Below are 13,509 nucleotides of genomic sequence, written 5' to 3' on the forward strand. Positions count from 1 at the left end.
ACTTAGCGAGAAAGTAGCTAAATTTAGCAAGTTTTTAGTCATCTTAAAGGGGCCATGACACCAGTCTTCCTCCTATTCTCCGTTTATCACTGTAACTGAGAGTAGATAGCCCAATGTGATTATACAAAAAAACTGTGCTCTCAGTGCACATTTGACTAGAAATTTCAATTTGAAATTGCTGCCTCAAAACCCCTCTCAAAGACAGCGACTTCCATTTAGCATGGACTGTGTGACAGTCAGGAAATGAGGGGTCGCCGCTGTCTCATCTACTTTGAAACAGTCCGAGACCAGATCGGACGTTTTGCTTAAGCATTATACGGAATCGAAAATTTCTGTTATTTAGGAAATTCCGCACCGCTACAAGGTATTCCAAATTATAGTGAAAGTCTAAAAAATCAGGTGCCTGGAAAGTTGGTTGGCAACTTTATTAGACATGTTTCCTACAAGAATGCAGTAAAACCTCACTGATATGATCCCTGATGCGCACGCTTATCACAGCGCTAACGTTTGCGATAGAGAACTAAATATGTGCTTCTTTTTTACTGGTTGATATGTCTCTGGAAGACACAATCTTTCGGCACTAACGTTCAGTACATCACCAAACCCCTGCTATCGTATAACTCGTTTTCCGGCCGCTAGAACCCATGTAAACAAGAAAATGTGCGAGTCTTCAAAAACAGTAGTTGGCTTCCGCCACAGCTTCTCCGCAGTGCTCGCCTACCCATCTCACGTGAAAACACCCGCATTGGTTGCTTAGTGGCTATGGTGTTGCGCTGCTAAGCACGAGGTTGCAGGATCAAATCCCAGCCACCACAACCGCATTTCGGTGGAAGCGAAATGCAAAAACACCCCTATACAGTGGAACCCTGATTATCCGACGAGGGGACCACGCAAAACCGTAGTATAATCGAAAAACTAAGAATATAGGCAGTGACGCTCAGTCTTGCCCAAAAACAGGTACAGACCGCCTGGATAAGCCCGCGGAACAAACCTGCACTACTTCCAAGGAAGGTAGATTAAATTATTTTAAAATTATCATATTTATTCAATTGTAACCCTATTTTCTTATTTCATGATTTTGTTGCTTCAACTCGACCCTCGCGTTACAGTCGAATGACAACAAAATTGACCATTTTAAAGCAATCTACACATCGCGATTTTCAGTGTTACGTTGGCAACCTGTAACTTCACGTCTCAATCCAATCCATAGACAAGTCGACCGAAGTCAGAACTTGTTTTTGGTTCGAATCGACGCCGTTTTCGGTGTGCTTGTGGATGGTTACGATGCTGCAATACTCTACGGCACTTTGCGGTTTGACTCCGTTCATTCGCGACGTCATGGCGATGCAGCACATTTGGTATGATGGCTGCTTTGAGAGACAAGCAATTTTGATGACCGAGGAACTGGGAAAGTCCTCCGCGGCTTGGTGTCTCGACGTTGACGATTTTTGCATGGCGGCACCAGCAGCAGACCCACTTAAATGCGAGGCCAGACGGGAAAGCTCTGTGTAACTTGAAGTGGCTTGGTACAGACCCCGAATGAAATGATTGGGCGGTCTTTTAAGAAGTACTTAAATCTCAAGCAAGCTCGACGGCACGGAAGATGACGATTCCGTGCCGGAGATAGTTTGGAGATAGTTTCGCTTTCGCGAGACTCGCATCGTGAAACCCCTCGAAGTATACTGCCGACAGCTCTCTTGGCGCTGATAGCAAACATAGGACAGCGCCGAAACACTTGTCGGGGACGCTTTCAGTGCCGAGCGCGAAATTTTGCGAAAGTGAATTTATCTACGAAAGTGATCGCCCGAGAAGACCGCCCAAGGAAAGCTCCGTCTCCTCTTCAGACGACCACAATGAGTGAAGAGAACATTTCCGAATTGCGATTCCTTGAATAAAGGTACCATTTCGTTTTCCATTCATGCCGCGATACTTTCCAGTCATGCGATTCATGTCGCGTGACTGGAAAGTTGCCCCTCACGTTACATTTGGGTAAATACGGTATTGCGCACCCATTATCAGCCTGCCGTAGTGTGCTTACGTGCCAGAACGCATCTGCTTCGAACATTTTTTTTTTTTCCTTGGACAGTACCAGAGAGGCATCGTACGAAGGGGGTCTGGCGTAAAATTGCGTCATATAATAGAAGTTATTAATACATTATTTCTATGAGGGTTTTGCCGGGACTAAACCAATTCATCGTAATATGCAGGTCGTCGCATGACCAGGGGACGTATAATCGAGGTTCCACTGTACTTAGACTTAGGTGCACATTGAAGAACCCCAGGTGGTCAAAATTAATCCGGAGTCCCCCCATAGGGCGTGCCTCATAATCAGATTATGGTTTTAGCACGTAAAAGCCCATAATTCAATTAGTTTGTGTGAAAACGCCAGTGTGCGCTCAGTTTTCTATTCCAGTACCAGCAAACCTCATTGCGGGCCGTCGCACACCACATTCACACCTAGCGCCACCAACCTTACTGTGATAAGCATCTTTACCTATCTGTGTTGCAGCGTGTGTGTAGTGCCATTGGAAGCGCACTGCATGCTTCTAGTATGTGATAACCCAAACGCACCGCCGTTCCCTGCTGCAGGAGGCGTAAAGTGAGCTTTATGAATCACTCTGGTGGCATCGTATTTCGGCACTGCCCACCAGCTCAATTTTGTTTCAGTTTCCCGCCACCGTCTTAACACACTACACAATAGGAAAAAAACAATGTGCGTCTCGGGTCGCTCAGAATCGTGCCACAATGATTTCCGCCAAGTGGGCACATGAAAACTTCCTGCAAAAATGCCCCGTTCGAAGAATCTGCTAACCCAGGCCCAATAAGAGGTGCGCAAGCAGAATCTTGGCGAAGTCGCAAAAACGACAAATGTCTTGGGCTGCTCAAACCCCAGCGGCTCGACGCATGTCGGCGTCTCGTGCTGCAACAATTCACACAATGCTTCACACTACATAGATGACAACTAAGCCTGCCATATTTTTTGTGACTTTGGATCGTACGCTTTCTCAGTAACTACGTTTTTTCTCGCGTTTTTTTGCGAGACGTATGAATGAGGTTCTACTGTATATATTTTGAGGCATGTGCTAACAAAAATTTGCTGCACTGTAACTGATACCGTATCAATTCCCGCATTTTCGATGTCGTTATAGCATAAAAGTACTACATTGAATTAAAGCATGACCAGTCAAATTTATGATTTCCTTCTTTATACCAATATTTCGTTAAATCCTTGTTCCCTCTGTAATGAGGTTTGACTGTAGCTTTCTTTGGCTTTTAGCCATTTTCGTGATTGGTGGTTGGATTCTCACTGCCGACACAAAGGTGACAACACAAAGGACGTGTGCACTCGCAAGACCGAGTTGCCTAAAGCTAACTATCTCTTACAGCCCTTTGCACATGCTGTCTACCTATATTACCGCTACAGATGTGCTGATTAACGGTTCTGTTCTCTATGGAATTACTCAATAAAAGAACAAATGCTACCTAAAGAACCTCGCTGTACTACAAATATGTTGCCAAGCACGCCATTCCTTAATAAAGCGAATAGGTTTCTTGAATCGTTCGGCCATTCGCTTGCATTGGCGATCATTGTCGATGGTTTCTGCACAATTTTCTTCTTTTATTTAAGAGACACCAAACGAGCGAGGCAACGGCCTGCACTTTTTATCAAATGTAAATGGACCCTGCTACTTCTGCTGCATATCAGATGACACTCCCCAGGGATTGTATCCAGGGCAACAGGAAATCGGAACATGGCCAGCGCAGGAAATCCAGGTTGCAAACTGCAGTCAGTTTGACAGGGCTGCTCAAACTGCTTCAACTTGGGCAAACAGTACAACACAGGCACAGACAAGAGCTAAGGAAATGATGACAACACAGACACAGACAAGAGCTAAGGAAGTGATGAGCCTGTCTCAGTCTTTTCCTTAGCTCTTGCTTGTGTCTGTGTTTTGCTGTTTACCCAAGACACTAACGCACCCCAAATGTCAGCTCTATTATGCTTAACTGCACTTGACTACAGGCCTAATAATGCCCCTCACCTTCGTTGGAGGCAGCACCGCCACCGACACTGCTGCTCCGGCTCGAAAGGCCCTCGGCTCCCCCCGGCGAGTCAACGGGGCTCTCGGCTGCCTCACTCTTCTTCTTCTTGGCAGCCGAGCTTGCTGCCGTTCTGTCGTCTTCCTCATTTACCGGAGATGGTGCAGTCGCGACAGCAACAGCTGCTGCCGCTTCTGCAGAGTCCTCCACTGGAGAGGCGCTTGGCGTCGTTGGCGTCGTGGGGAGTGCATTGGATGCAGGGGCAGCATCGTCACGGCCTCGCTTTTTGCCTTTCGTCGGAGTGTCAGGATTTGTCTTCTGCACATGCAGCAGTGAATGGTACAGTGAGTAGACTGTGTGAGCGACTAAAGCAACAGATATCAGAACAGGTACTGAACAAACTCACATAATAACCAAAGTGTTTCAAGGTTTAACCCATACTTTTGTTTTTTTCCATAACCTTCAGAGGACAAAAAAAGTGACTTCAAGCAGAGGTAGCAAGAAACCCAGTCTGGCCGTCTCAGGCCCTACTCACATTATTTGTATGTCAAAGTGTTTGCACTTGCTTGCCAGTGGCATCTGCCTCAGCCCATGAATAATCAAAGCCTCAAAGTCCAGTATGAGAGAATGTTTGATCAGTATCCTCACACGACAAGTCAAACATCCTTGGTTCTTTCGTGTGTCTCACTGAGGAACCATCCTTTTTAGTTCCGCGAGCTGGCACTGTTATGTGTTGTATTGATTGTACAGCAGACTTCTGTTATTTCGACTCCGATTAATTTGATACCGACCAAAGGTCCGGTCGGCACCCATGCATTTCTATGGGCCCAAACTTTCATTATTTCACTCCTAAAATTGGCCTTGCAGATAATTCGAACTCAACCAGTTGGCATCCACACACCTGACTCCTAAGTTGACCCCTTTACTGGCAGCGTCTGTCTCGGCAGAGTTTAGGGGACAGCGGTGAACACATGTCAAAATCTCTCGTCGAAAACACCTATTTTCAGCCTGGCCTAGAAAGATTTTCAAGCAATCACAGTAACAATGTCTGATTACGGTTTTCATCTGATTCTAATGCGCGCCTTTGTTTTCCAAAAAGATTGGGATGAAAACCGTGCTCACAGAGTTCTTATTCTTTGTCACATAACACCGCTGTACTGCGGCGAAGCCACCACTGTATTATTACACCCTTGCTTATTTTTCTTGCTAGAAAATCATGTGTCGGATTTCTACTTTGTTGAGGAGCTTCGATCTAATCTCTACCTTAGTTTTCTACTTTGGGCTCGTAGAAACTGAGCACACATTTGATTTGGGGCGTATTGTAATCGTGAAAGTACTACCAAAAGAATCAGTGGTGTGTTTTGAAGAAGTTTTCTCAGAATCTTGTTTAATTCAACCCCCTGGATAACTAAATCAATTTTGTTGGTTCTATCAGGGCCGTTTTAACGGAAGTTCACTGTTCTAGTTGTTCGTAAGAGTAAGTAATCCTGCACGCTTGCTCCCGCTTTCCCGCCTACAGATGAACATCTGTCTTGCTCTGGCATCCACTGTGGCCACTTTGCTTTATGGCCCCACATCTTTGAGGAATACCTCTGCAATGGCACATGTAGCTAGCTGGCCTGACTGAACGGTTAATTGCAAACATTATGAATTTTTTCTGAATAAACATGTCTTCTCCATTCATTTCCCCTGAGCATGAAGAAACCGCGGTTGTGAAGTAGGCAGACAATAACTGCAGTGCATCGAGTGCCAGGGCGTGTCATTGTTGGAACCCCTTTAGTGGGGCACTAATAAGAAAAAATTACTCGAGCTGTACTAGCAAACCACCCACCTGCATTACCAAAAAGGTCACTTTTACCGTGAGAAAATGCTTGGTAATAAAGATGCAAAAACGAAAGGCGGCTGGAAACGCTGCTTTGATGTTCCAGCACCAGCTTGTCGTGATGTCGTGGATTGTGATGATGTCTGCTCAGGCCTAGTTAATTAGTTATCGGTAAAGGTAGTCTGCAATGCATTCTAAGGGAGCCCAAGACTAAACCTAGCAAATTTCAGAAACATTTACTGAGACACATCAGCGCAAATACGAAAACAATACTTTGCATACCGTGACATCACAGTGATGTACCGGTGCAAAATTCTGTTTTCTTACAACACTCCTCATTGGATATAAGTGGACAGAGATATTGCAGGAAAGCATAGGCTTGCAGTACTCGAAATGCTGACAAGGTGAGCCAAGGATGAGTGGCATGCAAAGTAGCGAACACTGTAAAAGAATTTATCAACGCTACAGTTAAACGGCTGGGCACACACAGACAGCCATGTGTTCTACTGCTTACATTTTATTCCGTCGTGGTAGAACAGCCCCAGGGTGCCTGAAAACATACCTTTTTCTTGTCTTTCTCAGCCGTGCTGGCAGCGGGTGACTTGCGCCCTCCGAGCGTGGTGCGGTTGTTGGCAGTGAGCGCTCCATCCATGATCTCTGGGCTTGCTCCGTCACCCCCATTGTTGCCGCCGTGTTTACTTCGGCCTTTCGTATGGTTCTGGTTCTAGGAAAAAAAAAAAAAAAGAAATGCAATGGATAAGCGCAAAAAAAAAATCGCAGTTTCGCTTGAAAGGCGAAGCATCGATTGCGATAGCAAATTATTAGACAACTACACGAAGTAAGGACAGCAGTTTTATTGGCTATACAAACAAGTAAGCATTTGCTTACTAAATTAACAAGCATGGTGTCATGCGCGCACAAGCAAACATGAATACATCTCATTTGATGACCACGGACACTCGCTGTCAGAATACCGGCGTGAGCAAACCACAAGCAAATCGTGCTTTGACCTCGCCACTGTCGCTGCTACCGAGGGTGGCAAAAAAAAAAAAGAGACAGGAATTCACACCAATATGGCGCCAGTTGGTTAGACAGTGCGGGAGCAGCGCTCGCTGTATGTTTGGGTTGTTCCAGCGCTTGCTCACCGCTGCCACGGCTCATTGTATATTTGATTTGAGGTACAGTCGACGTCCGATTTCCCGGACCCTCAAGGGACCGCGAAAACGTCCGGAAAATCGGGCAGTCCGGAAAAACGAATGCACGTGAAAACGCACCTTTTTGGTAGGTATTTTTCGCTGACGGAGAGGGTCACGGCCGGAGTACAAGATTCTCATTGCTATTCAGCCAATGCATCGTTTAGGTGGCTCTGAAAAGAGCCGTTAAAAAAAAAAAAAAATACGACGTGGCCGGCGCTACCTCATAGGTCAGCACTTGGGCGCAAAGAAGTCGCTTATTTTCTTTTGCACGGTCCGCTTGCCCGCGATCATGTCTGCCTCAATTTCAGTCAACGTCACGTTGCCGCTGTACACCGATGACAGTGTCATCAGTGCTCGCGTCAACTCCGAGCTCGTTGGCTGTGTAGGAGCTGGCTCTTCGTTCTCGGTGTCGGAGTCGTTGGAATCCTCCGTAACTTGACGAATGATTTCGTCATCGGTCAACTCCGCACATAGCTCGAGGTCTTTGTCAGCGTCGGCGAAGCCCTCAAAGGTTATCCCGGCTGGAATCGACACGCCGGCAGCGCGCATATCGTCGAAGGCAACGTCCGCGGATGGCAGTTCGTCCACGGAGGGCAGTTCGTCCACGGAGGGCAGTTCGCGGTTGGCAGTTCGTTCGAAGGCGCGGACGAAGACGAAGGAGCAGTCGGTGCCATCGCTGTAAACGGCGAATCCGCTCGACGAAAAGCGCAGCACGAAACAGCTAGGAACTCGGTGGATGCTGAAGGTCGGGAAACGTGATCACTGAAGATAGCGCGCAGCAGCAAACGATCAACCGCAGACACGACCGCAGAGCTGGCAGAGCTGACAAAACAACACGCGAACACAGAGGTTTGGCTTGGCTAAGCTACGGCTGGCAACGGATTGACACGTGCGGTTTCGAGGTTACGGCAGCCGCGGCTCGGTGCATGGTGGGTTCGAGGATATGAAAACAGCCAAAATGGCGGCGTCGGTGGTGACTTTCGGTCGGCGGTTAACAGTAAAAAGTCCGGGAAATCGGATGGCGAAGGCTATAAGCGTCCGGAATTTCGGACTTTTTAATACATTGACTCTATGGGGAACTTGACGGTGCCACAGATGAGTCCGGGAAATCAGGCACGTCCGGAATTTCGGGCGTCCGGGAAATTGGACGTCGACTGTAATTGCATGATGAAAAAGTTGTTTATGACATATACAGCCGAAAAATACAGCTGTCTAAAAATCTAGTTCACGATTTTTTGGTTTTCAAAGGTCGCATACTCCGTTAAACATTGGGAAATAGGAAAACAATAGGAAAACAACAAAGCATTTCTCGGGCTGCTCTAGCTCCACTAGCTCAACACGTGTCCGCATCTCATGTCATAACAATTCTTGCCAAGTAGGCATGACAGAAATTCTGGCCAAAATGACAAAATGACTTGTGTTCAACGCATTAACTGTCCCCTAAGCTCCTCCAAGACGGGTGCTGCTACTAAAGGAGTCGCTATTGGGGTCACCATAGGGGTCAGGCAGGCGCGTGCCGCCGTGTCAAAAGTTTAGGCCCATAGAAATGCATCGGCACCAGTCGGAATATTCGGTCAGAATAGAATTAACCGGAAAATCGAATTCACTGCAGTCGAATTAGCAGAAGTCTACTACACTACTATTAAAGCTATTCAAGTCAAAATTATTTGACCAAATTACAACCACAGTCCAACCTTGATATAATGAACTTGTACTTGCAGCGAAAAACTTCGTTATATCGAGGTTTCGTTAATTCGATAGAACTAAGATGGGCAAATAAAAATAATTTGTTACGTTACATCGCGAATTTCGTTCAATCAAGGTTCGTTATATAGAGGTTTGACTGTCTTCGCTTCGAATTCGATTTGAACCGAATGTTTACCATTCGCCCACCCCCATTAGATTGTGGCTGCACGCATGGTGATTGGCTGCTATGCACTATCATTATCACTGGCCGGAACAAGCAGACAACCATCACTAAAAAAATGTTTGAGGGTGCGATCATTACTCAAGAAAAAATACTAACTTTTGACGGCAAATGTGGCAGGGTGCGAGCATTATGAGAGTAAATATGGCAGAGAACTAGTGCCAGATGCATCAGTGTCTACGAGTGACGGCATTCTTGGCACAGTGCCAGGCATGCCGTTGCTCGTCGAACGCGCCCAATGCTAGACAGAAATCCTGCGAAAGAGAAAGTATCTTCAGAAGTGATCGTCCGAGAATATGGCACCCTTTTTGGCCACATGTGGAATGAAGTCACTTATTTTCTGGTGAATCCGATATTTCGGACTCCCAACTATTTAGACATTTAGATGACGTTCGAACTGTCGGTTGACGAACAATCTGAAGTTTGACTGCAGTTCCAGCCCGTGTGTCATAAACGGTGCATACCTCTTTGTTTCGGCGGGTACGCATCACGTGCTTGCCGTTGAGTGCATCCCCATCGACAGGCTTGAAGAGGAACGGTGAGGCACCGTCCCCATCACTGGCCGAGAGAGGCCTCACTGCCTCGGTGCCCTTCTTCTGCTGGCAGCAGTCCCAGCAGAGCACCGAACCCTCCTTCCCCGTCTGGAACCACTCCTTCGAACCTGCATTACCATACCACGCCTGAATGAGACTGGTCAACAAATACACAGAGACACTACGAAATCTGTGGACTGATGTGAAGGCCTCAAAACGCAAATAAGGTTTTGGAGAAACACTCTACCAGTGCATATCGACTTAGGCTATCTCTTTAGTGGCCCTACAAGAATCTGGGAGAATAGGCTGTCAGTAAAGCACTTTGCATTTTAGTATCTGTGTCACTGTTTTTATTTTCCTGCTCTACAATTCAGCATGCCTGAATAGAGGATAAAAGGAGGTGCGCCTACGTACACAACACAGTGCCGAATGACAACAAAATTAATTCACCGGAGGCCTTTTTATCACCCATACCATTGACCACTCTAGAAACGATTTTGTTAGGTCTGTGGTTTTTTTTTATATATACAGTAGAACCCCGCTGTTACGTTCCCGGGTGCTGCGTTTTCCCGGCTGTTACGTCGTTTTCGGCCGGTCCCGGCACAGCTCCCATAGAACCCAATGCATTGGTAACCCCGCTATTACGTCGCAACTGTGGGACCGTTCCCGCATCATACGTTGCGAACTGCCACACCGCGCCGGCCCAAGCGGCCATTTTGACTTTTCATGTCGCTTGGCTTGGTTGCTTGGCCACCCAAAGTGCTGGGGGCGACATTTATTACGTATTTTCGGTTTCCGCCAGCAAAAGTATGGCCTTTGAGATACGCTTTTGCTATCTAAAGATGGTGTCTATGACGCGTTGCGGCCCTAAAATTGGTTTTGGCTCATAGATGTTCCGTATAAAGTCCAAGGGCGATAACGCCGTCGCCGCGCGCCGTATGCTTTCTTTCGTGCGCGAGACGCAGTCGTCGGCTCCCCTCGCACGCTTTCACTCGCACATACAGCATACGGCGCGCGGCGCCGTATGCTGTATGTGCGAGTGAAAGCGTGCGAGGGAAGCCGCGCAGCCGTATGCTGAATGTGCGAGTGAAAGCGTGCGAGGGGAGCCGACGACCGCGTCTCGCGCGCGAAAGAAAAGCAGGGAGGAAGCGTGCCTCCTTCCGTTGCGCTCGAGGCACCAGCGAGGGGGGGGGGGGGGGGGGGGGGTAGCGGGCAGCGTTGTGCTCTGGCATCATACTGCACGGCGGCGCGCGCGCGGTCCCGCGGGCCGTATCTTGAAAGCGATCTGCGTGGGGGCAGATTCTACGCAGTGTAGGTGCGTCGGCGGCTCGTGGCTTTGTGCGTGCTGCGTGTTCTTGGCGCTCAGTTTGGGTTGAAGCGATAGACAACAGCACGGCCACTTCGCTCGCTTCTGCAGCGGCGCTTAACTGCGCGTGTCCGTGCTCATCGAGTGTGATGTGTTCATGTTTGCCTGTGGGCGATGACACCATGTTTGTTAATTAGTTAATAACCGAATGTTTACAAGTTTATACAGACGATAAAACTACTATTCTTACTTTGTATAGCTCATCGCAATCGATACTTCGGCTGTCGGGCGAAACTACTTTTTGTCGCACGTAAGAATTAAAATAATATTGTGTGCAGTTCAACACTACTCCCATTTCTCAATTTTTCCTGTTTCCTGGCTCTTGCGTTTCCCGGCTCTTACGTTTTTTTTTTTTTTTACGGTCCCGTGAAAAACGTAACAGCGGGGTTCTACTGTATATATCTTTGTATTGGACAAAGGCCTCATGCGAGTGCTTTCGATCAGCAATGCATCAGCAAGGTTCACCTTCAAAGAAAGCAATCAGTTGTCAGTAAAATAATGTATTGTGTACAAAGGTGTCTCCCCTTGTCGCATTTTTTAGCAGTGAAGTTTTCCATAAGTGAATCCACTGCACACTGAAAGACCTGTCTTGTTCAGCTCGGCTCTTGGCAAAAAGTTGATGGAATATATCAGCCACAGGGGGCAACATGTCAAGCACACCCTTGCAAATGGACAAAGCAGAAGTGTTTTCTACAAGCCCCCTGGATGCAGCAAAAGTCCAGGGTCGAGAACACAAGAGGTGTTGACGTGTCGGAAAACGCAGGAGAGCACTCACTGGTAGCAAGGCAGCTGTGGCACATGTAGGCCGGCACTTCCCGGGAATCAGAATCATCAGCAGACTCCTCTTCTTCGCTTGCTGAACTCGCATCCGCTGCAACGGACCAGAAAAAACGACAAGTAAGCAGCAGATACAATACAGGAAAGCAAACTTGAGATGATTTACGCTTGTCAAGGAAGCACTCGTCTGGGAAGCCAAGTTTCCTGCTGACTTTAAACACCCAATGTGCTGCTCATACAGTGACTTCCATCTGTTAAAATCTCCGTTAAAAACAGACGATTCAAGATGAAATGATGACTTCCGCATGCCAAGATCTAGAGCAACTGCGGACATCAGACTTTGAGGTACAATTGCTAATGAATGACCTTTTGAGCCAACAAAATTTCACTACTTAACATATAAATCCATTAATTTTAAGGCACATGTTACAGTGACAGAATCAAGGCCAGTCATTGCACGAGGAATTTTGACTTAGTAGGTCTCCCCATGGTGGCACCAGTTTCAAGATATGCATTACCAAGCTTGAAGCAATGCAAACTGGTGTATCATAAGTATTCATACATAATCACTAGCTTTCGTTTCTTTCTTACGACAGCAACAAGCTGTCACTATCACTGTGGAAATCAATGCTATGCTTCGCATAAACGTTGATTCCCACAGTCCATGGAATCTGCACAATTTTTTTTTTCTTCCCAGAAATGCTTTTGCTAAGTGAGTCGCAGCTGTTACAGACTTACCGAATTCATTCTGCGCCACTTTGGTCAGTCGGGATGATGGTCTGCTTCGCCGAAGCACGTTCTGCCTGCGGTGTCTCCGGTGAGGCCGGGAAGTCGCCGCGCCTGGGGTCTTCTTCCACAGGTAGTAGAACTCCACCAAGTCAGCCTGCCACCGCAAGTCAGAATCAATCAATCAATCTTTACTAATGATAAAACAGAAGTGATACATGGGAAAATATGCAGAAAATGGCAAACATAACACCACTGCAAAACTACGCCCATCCATAACATAATGAAGAAAATTGCTTGAACTACTCTTACGAAAAAAAAAAAAAAGATACTTTCAGTAAAAGGTGTAATACTGACCGTCTCCTTATGTGAGAGGAGCTCCTTGCGTATCTTGAAGAAGTTTTTGCCATATTGCCTCAGGCCCTTGACAAAGCGTTTCTGCACAGATGGATGACAAACGAGACACCATGTCAAAAGGTAAGGAATGTGTCATATAGTATAAACTTACAGGCTGCCAAATTAATAGTAGTTGCACGGAATTGAGCTCTCCCCTGTCCCGTAAACCTTTGCAGCCGGCAGTACATCACCTGCTGACCTCCTCATAACAGTTGGTAAACAGTTTCTCATTCATGCTGTGCCTTTTCTTCCCGCTTCTCAATGCTGCCAAGTGGTTTCAAGCTTTGTACACTGAAGAATGATTAAGTGAGCAAAGTGCAATTGCTAAGCATTTTTTGCAGAAGCTCAAACACACCTCTTACAATGCTCATCCTCACCTGATAAGCAACATAAATTTAACCGAGGTCCAAGCAGACAGCTAGGTGGAGAATCAGTTGTCTCAACGCCCAAATGAATTTAGAAAAACACTTGCGTCAGAAAACCCACCTGGTCCTCGTCGGTCCACTTTTTATCGAGGCCTCGGGGAACGGGGTTCTTGACCAGAGCCTGCAGGGCGCGGCCCGTGTCATACTGGCTGTCGTGCAGCAGGTCCAGTGCATTGATGGTCGTGTCATCCCGTGAGGCCGCCAAACACCCGTCCTCCGCCGAGCCCCCATCACACATGCCCGCAAATGCCGCCATGCTCCTGCAACAAGCACCATTTCGAGGGTAAGCATGTAGGAAAGGGC

At 47.1% G+C, this 13,509-nt stretch overlaps 1 protein-coding gene across 4 annotated transcripts in view; it reads right to left on the reverse strand.

Annotated features, from left to right (window-relative positions):
* LOC119446282 (arginine-glutamic acid dipeptide repeats protein-like) overlaps positions 1 to 13,509 on the reverse strand; it is a 66,865-nt gene that overhangs the window by 40,296 nt on the left and 13,060 nt on the right. For all 4 annotated transcript variants that reach the window (XM_037710670.2, XM_037710669.2, XM_049664054.1 and 1 more), the window contains exons 3-9: positions 13,268 to 13,466; positions 12,743 to 12,823; positions 12,398 to 12,542; positions 11,658 to 11,753; positions 9,448 to 9,644; positions 6,423 to 6,584; positions 4,041 to 4,356 (exon numbers count right to left, since the gene is read on the reverse strand). In XM_037710670.2, coding sequence (XP_037566598.1) covers positions 4,041 to 4,356; positions 6,423 to 6,584; positions 9,448 to 9,644; positions 11,658 to 11,753; positions 12,398 to 12,542; positions 12,743 to 12,823; positions 13,268 to 13,466 — 1,196 coding nt within the window. The remainder of the gene's footprint in view (positions 1 to 4,040; positions 4,357 to 6,422; positions 6,585 to 9,447; positions 9,645 to 11,657; positions 11,754 to 12,397; positions 12,543 to 12,742; positions 12,824 to 13,267; positions 13,467 to 13,509) is intronic.

This window comes from Dermacentor silvarum, chromosome 3, assembly GCF_013339745.2.
Source record: "Dermacentor silvarum isolate Dsil-2018 chromosome 3, BIME_Dsil_1.4, whole genome shotgun sequence".
In the NCBI taxonomy this organism is placed as follows: Eukaryota; Metazoa; Arthropoda; class Arachnida; order Ixodida; family Ixodidae; genus Dermacentor; species Dermacentor silvarum.